Source organism: Acinonyx jubatus, chromosome D4 (genome assembly GCF_027475565.1).
Source record: "Acinonyx jubatus isolate Ajub_Pintada_27869175 chromosome D4, VMU_Ajub_asm_v1.0, whole genome shotgun sequence".
Classification (NCBI taxonomy): Eukaryota; Metazoa; Chordata; class Mammalia; order Carnivora; family Felidae; genus Acinonyx; species Acinonyx jubatus.
This window is the reverse complement of record NC_069391.1, coordinates 9,589,065-9,601,149: the sequence shown is the minus strand read 5'-3', so window position 1 is coordinate 9,601,149 and position 12,085 is coordinate 9,589,065. Positions and strand designations below refer to the sequence as shown.

The following is a 12,085-nucleotide window of genomic DNA, read 5'->3' as shown; positions in this document are numbered from 1 at the left end:
CCACTAAAAAATCATGAGGGCTGGAATCAACTTCCCTTAAATTCCTGTTAATGTTGATGTTTTGATCTCTTCCCATGCATCACAAATGTTCATAATGGCCTCAGAATGGTGAATCCTTTCCAGAGAGTTTTCAAGTTACTTTGTCCAGATACATCAGAGGAATCACCATCTATGGCCACTGTATCTTTACAAAGTGTATTTCTTTTTTTTCTTTTCTTTTTTTTTTTGACATTTATTTATTTTTGAGAGACAGAGAGCATGAGCAGGGGAGGGGCAGAGAGAGAGGGAGACACAGAATCAGAAGCAGGCTCCAGACTCTGAGCTGTCAGCACAGAGCCCAGTGCAGGGCTCGAACCCATGAACCGTGAGATCGTGACCTGAGCTGAAGTCAGAAACAACCTACGGAGCCACCCAGGCACTCCTACAAAATGTATTTCTTAAACAATAAGACTTGAAAGTCAGAATTGCTCCTTGATCCATGGGCTGCAAAATGGATATTATGTTAGTTGGCGTGAAAACATAATCTCATTGTCCATGTCCATCAGAGCTCTTGGGTAACCGGGTGCATTGTCAATGAGCAGTAATATTTTGAAAGCAATCTTTTTTTCCCGAGCAGTAGGTCTTAACAGTGGGCTTAAGATAGTCAATAAACCATGTTGTAAACAGGGGTGCTGTCAGCCAGGTTTTGTTGTTCCACTGATAGAGCACAGGCAGAGTAGATTTAGCATAATGCTTAGGGGCCCTGCAATTTTGGGAATGGTCAATGAGCACTGACCTCAACTTAAAGTCACCAGCTGCATTAGCCCTAACAAGAGAGCCACAGCCTGTCCTTTAAAGCTTTGAAGCCAGGATTGACTTCTCCTCTCTAGCTATGAAAGTCCTAGATGGCATCTTCTTCTAATAGAAGGCTGTTTGGCCTACATTGAAAATCTGGTGTTTAGTGGAGTCCCCTTCATTAACTATCTTAGCCAGTTCTTCCAGTTAACCTGCTGCAGCTTCTATATCAGCACTTGCTGCTTCGTCTTGCACTTTTCTGTGATAGAGATGGCTTCTTTCCTTAAACCTCACCAGCCAACCCCTACTAGCTTCAGACTTTTCTTCTGCGGCTTCCTCACCTCTCTTAGCCTTCACAGAATTGAAAAAAGAGCCTTGTTCTAAGTTAGAATTTGGCTTCAGAGCATATGTTCTGGCCTGTTTGAGCTTCCATTCAGACCGCTAAAACTTTTTCCATCAACTATATGGCTGTTTTCACTTTCTTACCATTCATGTGTTCACTGGAAGACCACATTCAGTTTTCTTCCAGAACTTTTCCTTTTGGGGAGCCTGGGTGGCTCCATCGGTTGGATGTCTGACTCTTGATTTTGGCTCAGGTCGCTATCCTAGGGTTGTGGGATTGAGCCCCACAGCGGGCTCTGCACTGGGCGTGGAGCCTGCTTGAGATTCTCATTCTCTCTTTTTCCCTCTCTCTGTCTCTTTCTCTCTCTGTGCCTCTGCCTTTTTCCTTGGCTCATGCTGTCTCTCCCAAAATAAAATTAAAAAAAAATTTTTTTAATAAAAAAACCCCAACTTTTCCTTTGTATTCACAACTTGGTTGACTGGCTCAAGAGGCCTGGGTTTTGGCTGTCTTACTAAGCTTAATAAAGACATGCCTTCCTCACTGAGCTCAGTCATTTCTACCTTTTGATTTCAAGTGAGAGACATGTACTTTTCACTCCTTGTACTTGGATACTTAGAGACCATTGTAGGGTTACTCATTGACCTAATGCCATATTGTTGTGTCTCTGGGAATAGGGAGGCCTGACAAGATGGAGAGAGTCGGGGGAAGGAGCAGTCCAAACACCCACAACATTTATTAAGTTTGCTGTCTTAGATGGGTGTGCTTCTTGGCACCCAATAACAGTCACTTTAGTAACATCGAAGATCACTGATCACAGATCACCATAACAACTATAATAATAAGATAAGAGTTTGAAATACCGCAAGAATTCTCAAAATCTGACACGGAGACACCAAATGAGCAAAAACATTTGGAAAAATGGCTCCGACAGATTTGCTCAATGCAGGGCTGCCACAAACCTTCACTTTGTTAAAATTGCAGTATGCCTGTGTGCTATACAATTCTATTCAATTATGTAGTGAGATGTAACAGGATAAGTGCTATGAAGAAAATAAAGCGATATAAGGGAAGAGAAAATGATGGAAAGAGGATACTATTTTAAACAGATTTTTTTAAAGTTTATTTATTTATTTAGAGAGAGAACATGCACGCATGAGTAGGGGAGGAGCAGAGCTAGAGAGAGAGAGAGAGAGAGAGGGAGAGAGAGAATCCCAAGTAGGCTCCATGCTGTCAGCACAGAACCTGATGTGGGGCTCAAACTCATGAACCACAAGATCGTGACCTGAGCCGAAACCAAGAGTTGGAGGCTTAGCCAACTAAGCCACCCAAGCACCCATAATCAGATTTTTTTTTCCGAAATTTGTTGATGTTTTTTAATTTGAGACAGAGAGACAGAGCATGAGCAGAGGAGGGGCAGAGAGAGAGGGAGACACAGAATCTGAAGCAGGTTCCAGGCTCTGAGCTGCCAGTACAGAGCCCAACGCAGGGCTCGAACCCACAGACCGTGAGATCATGACCTAAGCTGAAGTCAGACGTTTAACTGACTGAGCCACCCAGGCACCCACATAATCAGATTTTTATGGAAACTAGTGTTTCAGTGAAAATCTTTATGCATTGAAAGTTTTTGATCTTTCGGGTTATTTCCTAAGGATTAATTCTCAGAAATGGAATTATTAGATCAACGTTTGAACATTTTTAGTGCTCTCATTATATCATTGAATTGTTCTTTCCTGTGTTTAATCCAAAATGAAATCCCTCGTGGTTTTACCTGTTTCCTCTGACTAGAACCACTTATCCTGCCACCATCCCATCTCCTTCCCTCCCCTCCCCAACCCTCATCCCTGGCCTTCCACAGTAAACCCTGTTCTCCCAACCCTATCCCCAACTTGGTCACCAGTAATCTGTCATCTATGAGGGCGTCCAGCATGGAGCCTGGAGTGGAGCAAGCACTTGTGTTTGTTGATTTAGTGAGACTTTGCTTATCCTTCCAGGCCCAGCCTAAATGCTCCCTTTTTAGGAAGCTCACTGGAATCACTGGACTCGTCCTTGCCTTCTCTTCAACCCTGATAGCACACTTTGACAATTCTCTAGACCAAACTTCATTCAGACTGCCTTTCTTACAGCTTTTCAGGAACATTTCTCTTCCCGAGTAAGCCACATTGTCATTGAAAGCAACCGCCAACTCTTGAACATTCACACTCCCCACTATAATCCAGCAAGCGTCTTAAACATAATAAGCTGCAAAAGGTAATTTATTGACCAACCAGATGAATGCATGTTTCCACGTAATACTTCTTAATAGCTCAAATCAAAGAGCTGAGGTAGTGTCAGAAAACAAGAAATGTTTCGAAACTGTTTTTCAGTTTTGAATATTTTAATAAAAAACATTATGTAACAGAGATATTTAAAAGTACTTCCTTCAGAAAAGAATCCTTCCTTACAATTGCTATCCTTATTTCTACTGAGACTTTCCCATTCTCGTTAACATGTGTGTTTTTCTTTCCTTTTTTTTTTTTTTAAACATAACCACATTCATAATGTATACACCTAAATGATTTATTTCTCCTCCAAGAAGAGGAAGGGTGTTAACAAGCCAGGGTGAGCAGAGGTGGAATCGGAAGGTGGCAGAGCTTGGAGCAGAGCCCCTTCTCCCGCAGAGGCTGGTGTTAGTGCTGTTGTGATGCTGATGGGACGCAGCCCTGGGACCCAGTCCCCAGGGCACACTGGCCTCAGGCGCAGCCATTTAGAGTATGCCAAACCCTGGGGGGAATGAAATTTAGGGGGATGCTTAATGGGCATTTCCTACAGAATGTTTTCCTAAAAAACAAAGTATAACAGCAAGTCCTTCAGTGTTAATGCCTTCAAGTGAATGCAGGCGCTGCTTTTCGATTCCATGTGTTCTTCTGGCGCCTTTTACAAGCTCCTGCACTGGGGAGGCCAGGCTTTCCCACTCTAGGCAAACATGCTCTTTCAGATCATAGGATTTCCTTGCTCACTGTGGCTTTTTGTAGAGCCACACTCACATTGTCCTGGTAATTGGACAAGCCGAAGTGTGTACCAGTGCAAACCTTTCAGGAATAAATTTGCCTCGGCCCTCGGCTCTTCTGGTCGAAGGTGCTCTAGTAATTTGGACACGGTCAGTGTCCCTGGGGTGAGGGATTCTGCTGTGCCCAGAGGGTTTTTCTCCAAGGTTTTTCATTGTTTGGTAAAATCATTCCCAGGCATAGTCGACAAATGAGCTAAGCTGATTTTCACTTTCCCAGGTATCTTCCTGCTCATTCCTCCCTTCATTTCCCAAAGAAATGCCTTTGTGTCATCCCCTCCAGTGTAGCCTTGGTCTTGCTGCTAGACTCCATGTTTTATTTATTATTGTTATTATTACTATTATTATTGTTATCATCGTGATCTAATTGGCTTTATTCAACCATTCAGGAACTGAGCAGCATCCCATCTCACAAGGAAGGGCCCTCTGGACTCCATGTTGTAGACTTAGAGTCACAGATTCACATGCTTATGTATAATGGAATCGAGTGCAGTGGCTGGATGAGGGACAGTGAGGATTAGAACAGATGAGTGCCTATCTGAGGGCACAGCCATCACTTAGAATAAGCCTGTGGCTGGCTCTGAGAAGGTGGGGCCCATGTGACTGATCTTCCAAATTTTCATAAGAAGCCAGAAACTTAGATTTTCATGAGTAGGTCATTATTGTATGGTCTCAACAAATATGATCTGGGAGCCAGATAATCATCTATAGATTTGACAGTTTCAAGATCTATTCTAGACCTTTTCCACCCTACTCACCCACACACCTACTGGCAGAAGGTGCCTCTTCAAAGTGCCCCCATGTCAAAGGAATGCATGGCTGTTGCAAAAGTCCCACCTGCTGTTCTTGGAGTATTTCTCTCCCTTCCCTTCCTTCCCTTCCTTCTCTGTCTTTCCTCACCACCTCCCCCTTTTAATTCATCATCACATCCTTTTAATTGCTAAATAGATCTTGAATCTCTTCTTCATCCTTCAGGAAGGATGGTTTAAGCTTCCAAAATATATTGAAATTAGGAAATTTCAACGGTTTAAGCTTCCAAAATATATTGAAATTAGGAAATTTCAGGACTCATAACCTGAGATGTTTTGATCAGGCCTAGATTTCTTCCTCCCTTGACTCTCCCTTAATGTGGAGACATAGATCACATACTTAACCTGCCATGTTAGTGACATCATTTTAACTAGGAGAATCTCATATGGTCTACACATTTTACAACTGCCTACTGACTCTTTCCTGAGTATAGGATAGCACAAGTGAGAAGATCGTTATGATTATTTGGAAGACAGTGTTAAGAAAATTATTTGGAGAAAGTACTTTCTAGTTAACTGGAGGATCTAATTTATTTAAAAAGATTTCTTTAATGTCTATTTACTATGGAGAAAGAGACACACACACACACAGAATCTGAACTAGGCTCCAGGCTCTGTGCTGTCAGCACGGAGTCCAATGTAGGGCTCGAACCCACGAACCATGAAATCATGACCTGAGCCAAAGTCGGACATGTAACCAACTGAGCCACCCAGGCACTCCGCTGTAGGATCTAATTAAAATTTTGTTTTTAACATTTATTCATTTATAAGAGACAGAGAGAGATAGAGCATGAGTGGGGGAGGGCAGAGAGAGAGGGAGACACAGAATCTAAGCAGACTCCAGGCTCCGGGCTGTCAGCACAGAGCCCCAACGCAGGGCTCAAACCCACGAATCGTGAGATCATGATCCGAGCCGAAGTCGGATGCTTAACCAACTGAGCCACCTAGGTGCCCCTGGAGGATCTAACTTAAAATGAAGTCTGACAAATGCTAATTTTCAGGCTGGAATTCTTTAAAATCATAATAACAAGACCCAAATATAAATAACATTTTTGCTATTTGGAATAAATTGTTAATATTTGATCTTCTAACTCTGTCACCACCTTCCCAGTAAAAACAGCAAAAAAAAATTCCTCCCCTCCTCTTTCCCTTGTGACCAAATCATGCCTTAATCCAGGCAGTTGCTTGAGTAGAAAAATCTAGAAATCCTTAATGTATTTTTTTTCTTTACCTTCCTTCTCTGTCTTCTCCACCCACTGCCCCCATCCAATCCATCACCAAGTCCTGCTGCTTTTACCTTTCAGATAGATCTTGAATCTTTTTTATTTCCATTACTCTCACCCTATGCCAAGTTCCCATCATCCTTCAATTTGATCATTGCACGTGTTCCCTTGAATATCTACATTTTCTGGGTGCCTAGGTGGCTCAGTCAGTTAAATATCTACATTTCCTTTCATGCCCTCCTCCAACTATTCTCTGCAGTCAGAATAATGTTTTTAAAACATAAAACTTAAAGCCAGGGCACCTGGATGGCTCAGTTGGTTAAGTGTCTGACTCTTGATTTCGGCTCAGGTGATGATCTCACAGTCTGTTGGCTCAAGCCCCACTTAGTGTTAATAGCACAGAGCCTGCTTGGGATTCTCTCTCTCTCCCTCTCTTTCTCTACCCCTCCCCCACTTGCTCTCAAAATAAATAAAAATAAAAACTTAAAAAAAAACCATAAAACTTAAAGCCTTTAATACCTTTCTGTTGCACTTAAAATAAAATCCAAAAGTTCTTAGGGGGTCCACAAAGCCTATATAATCTGGCACCTGCCCATCCTTCCATACTCAACTCACACATTCCCTGAGTTTTACTGTGTTTCAGTCTCCTCTACCCCTTTGGAATTCCCAAGGTTGTTTCTGTTTCAAGACCACTTTCTCTGCTCATTCCTCTTCCCATCTACTCTTTGACTAACTCCTACACATTTTCCAGGTCTCAGGTTAAATGTCACTCCTTCAAGGAAACCTCTCCGGACTCTGTAATCTATGTGAGATTTCCCTCTTAGACGCTTTCATTATCCCATACTTTTCCTTCATAATTTGTGATAATTCATAATTTGTAATCATTTCCATGATACATGTTTAATGGCTTTCTTCCCCCTAGCTTTCTACTCTCTCCCTGAACCCTCCGATCTCCTTTAAGCTCTCTGGTAGACCTTACCTGCTTTGTTTCAACTGGATCTTCCCTGAGGACCTATAACACATTAGATCCTTGTTGCATAATTTAAAGAATAGAGATAATTGTGCTTCACATTCTTGTATTTTTAGTGATCCTACATCTTAACACGAGTTGGACGGTGCTTTGGAGGATGCCAAGAGCGTAATTGCAATATTGGTGTGATAAATCAGACCCTAAGAATGTTTAAAACATAGAAATCTAATTTTTTTGTATGATCCTAATCAATATATCCCTCCTTGGTTAAGACCGATTATAACTGTAATTCTCTTTTGCTTCTTGTCATAGACGAAAAAGGCGTAACTTCAGTAAACAGGCCACCGAAATCTTGAATGAATATTTTTACTCACACCTCAGTAACCCCTACCCCAGTGAAGAAGCCAAAGAGGAGCTGGCCAAGAAATGCAGCATCACAGTGTCACAGGTGAGAGGGCTCCAAGGGTCTGTCTCGCTTCCCTACGAATCTAGGAACCCTATTCTTTCTTCCCGGTATCACCGAATTTCAGATCCACGTGTTCCAGTGTGAAAGAAGATAAAAAGAAAATAGAGATATTTCCATGTTTTTATGCAAGCTTTTAAAGCTTCGGTGATGTGTTGGTTTTTTTGTTTTTTTGTTTTTTTAATCTAAGTGGTGAGGAATCAAGATAATGAGCCACCACCCCAGTGTAAATCTTCTATAGAGAGGACATAAACATGCCATGGGGAGAGACACGGTTTATACTTAAGTGACTCTTCAGTAAATGGCATACGGTCCTGCTTTCCCTGATTTAGATGACTGACCTAAGCTTCTACCAGTGAGAAACCAATTTATTTGTTGCCGAAAGGAAATTTAATATAACTCTTTGGTGAAAGCTTTGAGGAATTCACTAAGTCTTTTCTTGGTAACCATGCTATGATATTTGGTTCCCAAGGATTTCGTTGCTTCCTTGTTATTCATTAAACAGAAGAATTAAGTTTATACCCGTCTTTGTTTTGTTTTTAATGTTTATTTGTAATAAATTGTGGCCCTGAAATTAGCTGTCATCATCTAACAAAAATACATTTAGTTTGAGGCAGATAGACTGGTATTTGATTGAGGACTGGAGACAAATAAATAAACAACTGTACCTCCTTAAACAAATAAGTATGTTTTACTGGCATTAACTCTAAAATATAATTTTATTTTAGTACTCATACTGTTGTTTATACACGGACATCAGAATAGCATTTCTTTATAGCACGGAAATGTAGTAATTACCAACCAGCTGTTGCAATGGAACTTAAGGAAAAGCTGACCCTTGGCAGAAATTTTGGTGTTTCCTATTGATCATAGGACACAAGCATTTTAAGGTAGTTTCTAAGTTAATATTCCTGCTGTACATCTGAAGTCCAAGATATTAGAGATCCCCTTCAGAGTCCAGTGAAAGTTTTATATCAGTATTTTAAGTCATTGTTATTTAAGGGATTAAAGTCTGGGCTTGAGATGATTTCCAGCTTCTGTTTTGGCATTACTTTTCACAGAACCTCTAGAACAATCATAGATTCATAATTAAGCTATCATTTAAGAGTTATTGTCATTCTCTTACGGAATAGTGTTTGTCCTGATTCGTCTTGCTGAGTTTGAAATGGCCTATAATTGATTTGAGTTACCAACTTATGAGGACATCTCTAAAACATTCCTATCTGGGTTGTGTAGTGCTCACTGCCACTTGAACTATTAAGGGAACAATATAATATGCTGGGTCAGACAGAGAAGATGAAATTAAGCGGGTGTTTTTCTGGTGTGTGCATTTTCCCTGAACATTAGTGAGAGGATCAGACTCATGCTAAACACCAGTGGATGACACCAAGTCTGGTTTTCTGCCTCTCACAGCAGCTTTCTGACTCTAGAATGCAGATGTCTGTAGGTCCAATTTCACCTAAGGTGTTTTCATGCTTCTGCTTCTTTTTTTCTTGTTTCCCTCTCTACCATAGTTAGCACTGGACAATAACGCAGATTATATACCTTTTTTGAAAGCCGATACAATCCTGGCTTTTCATTAGTGTAATGCTAGCATTTTCTGTGCAGCGTAGGACCTGCTTAATACAGTTGCTTAATACACGCTGTGTATTCAGTGAGAGAAAAGTTTCCTTCTGACTCTGCTCTGAACTAGGGAGGTTTTGCTCTACTTCTAACATAGGCTAGGAACACATTACTAACTTTTTAATTTCTACTATATTCATTTCACTTGTTTTCTGATAGAAGAACAGCTAGGTTTTGGAAATTTTTTAGTAATCACTTGAGACGTGGAAATAACAGAGACTTAAGATTGGTCTGTCTACAAAGCAGACTGGCTGCTTTTTCTGTTTTTCTCCCAGTTCGGCCTTTCAGATGCAGACTTTCAGTGTAAGCATTAAATTGTGACATCCCCCCCCCCCCCCCCATTTACCTTTTTCCTACCTAAAGAAGTTAATTTCCCCTCAACAAGTCGCCACCTACACATCTCTGAAGTAGGAACAATGATGTTATCATTTTAAGTATTAGATGTCAGTTACTAGCCTTATGAGTGCCCTGTTTAAGTTGTTTAGAAACGAAAGCAGAGAATATTCCAGACCTGAGAGGTTAACCACTTTCTAAAGAGACCAAACATTGTTTAAAATATACATCATACTAAAATATAATTTAAAAGAAATTTTTTTAATCTTTATTTATTTTTGAGAGAGAGACAGAGCGCAAGCAGGGGAGAGGCAAAGAGAGGGAGACACAGAATCCGAAGCAGGCTTCAGGCTCCAAGCTGTCAGCACAGAGCCCGACGTGGGGCTTGAACTCACAAACCTTGAGATCATGACCTGAGCTGAAGTCCGACGCTCAACCGACTGAGCCACCTAGGCGCCCCATGCTAACATGATTAAATTTAGAATCAGAAATTGTTCACACACAAAACTAACTTAAAAAAATTGAAACCCACTGAAAACAGGCAACTATAACAACACTATTTTTGCCTGACTTTCATAGAGTATATGAAACTGATTAATTCTGGATTGCTTAAAATACTGCTTAATATATGAAACTGATTTATTCTGGATTACTTAAAATATTGCTTAAAATAATAATTAAGAATAAGGAATAACTAAGAATAAGGAGCACCTGGGTGGCTCAGTTGGTTGAGCATCCGACTTTGGCTCAGGTCATGATCTCACAGTTTGTGGGTTCAAGCCCTGCATCGGGCCCTGTGCTGACAGCTCAGCCTGGAGCCTCCTTCGGATTCTGTGTCTCCCTCTCTCTCTGCCCCTCCCTGGCTCATGCTCTGTCTCTCAAAAATAAATAAAAATGTTTAAAAAATTTTAAAAAGAAAGAATAAGGAACTTTCAGAAGAAAATGTAAGGATATATCTTTAGGACTTATAGGATAGTAAAAAAAATTCTTAAAAAGGACATAAAAGGGGCGCCTGGGTGGCTCAGTTGGTTGAGCGACCGACTTTAGCTCAGGTCATGATCTTGCAGTTTGTGAGTTCGAGCCCCGCGTCGGGCTCTGTGCTGACAGCTCAGAGCCTGGAGCCTGCTTCGGATTCTGTGTTTCCCCCTCTCTCTACCCCTCCCCTGCTCACGCTCTGTGTCTCTCTGTCTCTCGATAATAAATAAATGTTAAAAAAAATTAAAAAAAAAAAAAGGACATAAAATGTTTAAGCAACAAAGGAAAAGATTGGTAAGTTTTGTGGTACAATGTTTATCAAAGACTGTGAAACATCAACATGATACAACCATTTTAGTAAAGACTGGATCAGGCAGGAATCATCAATAGATATTAAATCTGGGGGGAAATTTTGATGAAGAAAATGGTCTTAAAGTGTCTCTCCATAGGCTCTTTATTAGTTGTAAGGGTTTCAAAACAAAAAAAAAAAAAAAGGCAATTATAGAGTGGAGAAATGGAACAAAACTCGGATCAGATGATTAGAATCAACATCACCAAAGAGAGACAGTGGACATTGTGTATAGTATTTCATCCAAGAATGTAGTCTGAATCTAATCACTAGAAAACATCAGACAAACAAAATGAAGAGAGTTCTGTTAGGGAAAAAAGGGGGTGGGAGTAGTATTCTTTAAAAATGTCAAAGAAAGGCCATGGAAATGGTTCACACTAAGAGAGGATAGAGACATGACAGGTAAATGCAATTCCTGACCCTAGACTGGATCTTGTACTGAAGGGGAGGAAATGCCATAAAGAATGTTATCGGGTTAAAATTATTACAGTAAATTACAAAATGTAATTGTTCTATTGTTGTATAAGCGAGTATCTCTAGTCTTAGGGAATACACTGACTTACTTACATAGGGAGAAAGAGCCATGATATATATAATTTACCTTCAAATAGTTCAGGAAAAAATGTGTGTGTGTGTGTTTGTATATGTGTGTGCATAAACACACATAAACATGTATAAACACAAATTGCACATGCGTGAGTGAACACAAATGATAAAACAAATGGGGTAAAATGTTTAATAATAGGTGAATATGACTAAAAGGCATACACAGATGTTCTTTATACTATTTTTATTTTTGTGGCCTTTTTTGCAGGCTTGAAATTATTTCAAATAAAATGTTTTTTAAAATGTGAAGACAGGGGCACCTGGGTGGCTCAGTCGGTTAAGTGTCCGACTTTGGCTCAGGTCATAATCTCACAGTTTGTGAGTTTGAGCCTCGCTTTGGACTCTGTGCTGACAGCTCAGAGCCTGGAGCCTGCTTCAGATTTGTGTCTCCCTCTCTGCCTCTCCTCTGCTCAAACTCTGTCTCTCTCTCTCAAAAATAAATAAACATTTAAAAAATAACGAAAGAAAATAAAGAAATAAAATGTGAAGACAGCCCACAGACTGCAAGAAGATATTTGTAAGTGTATAAGTCAGATTAAAATCTAAAATACATAAGGAATTCCTATAAATTAAT

At 40.3% G+C, this 12,085-nt stretch overlaps 1 protein-coding gene across 4 annotated transcripts in view; it reads left to right on the top strand.

Moving 5' to 3' along the window:
- The window catches only part of PBX3 (PBX homeobox 3), a 219,018-nt gene that overhangs the window by 175,128 nt on the left and 31,805 nt on the right, over positions 1 to 12,085 (top strand). For all 4 annotated transcript variants that reach the window (XM_027035125.2, XM_027035127.2, XM_027035126.2 and 1 more), the window contains one exon: positions 7,475 to 7,610. In XM_027035125.2, coding sequence (XP_026890926.1) covers positions 7,475 to 7,610 — 136 coding nt within the window. The remainder of the gene's footprint in view (positions 1 to 7,474; positions 7,611 to 12,085) is intronic.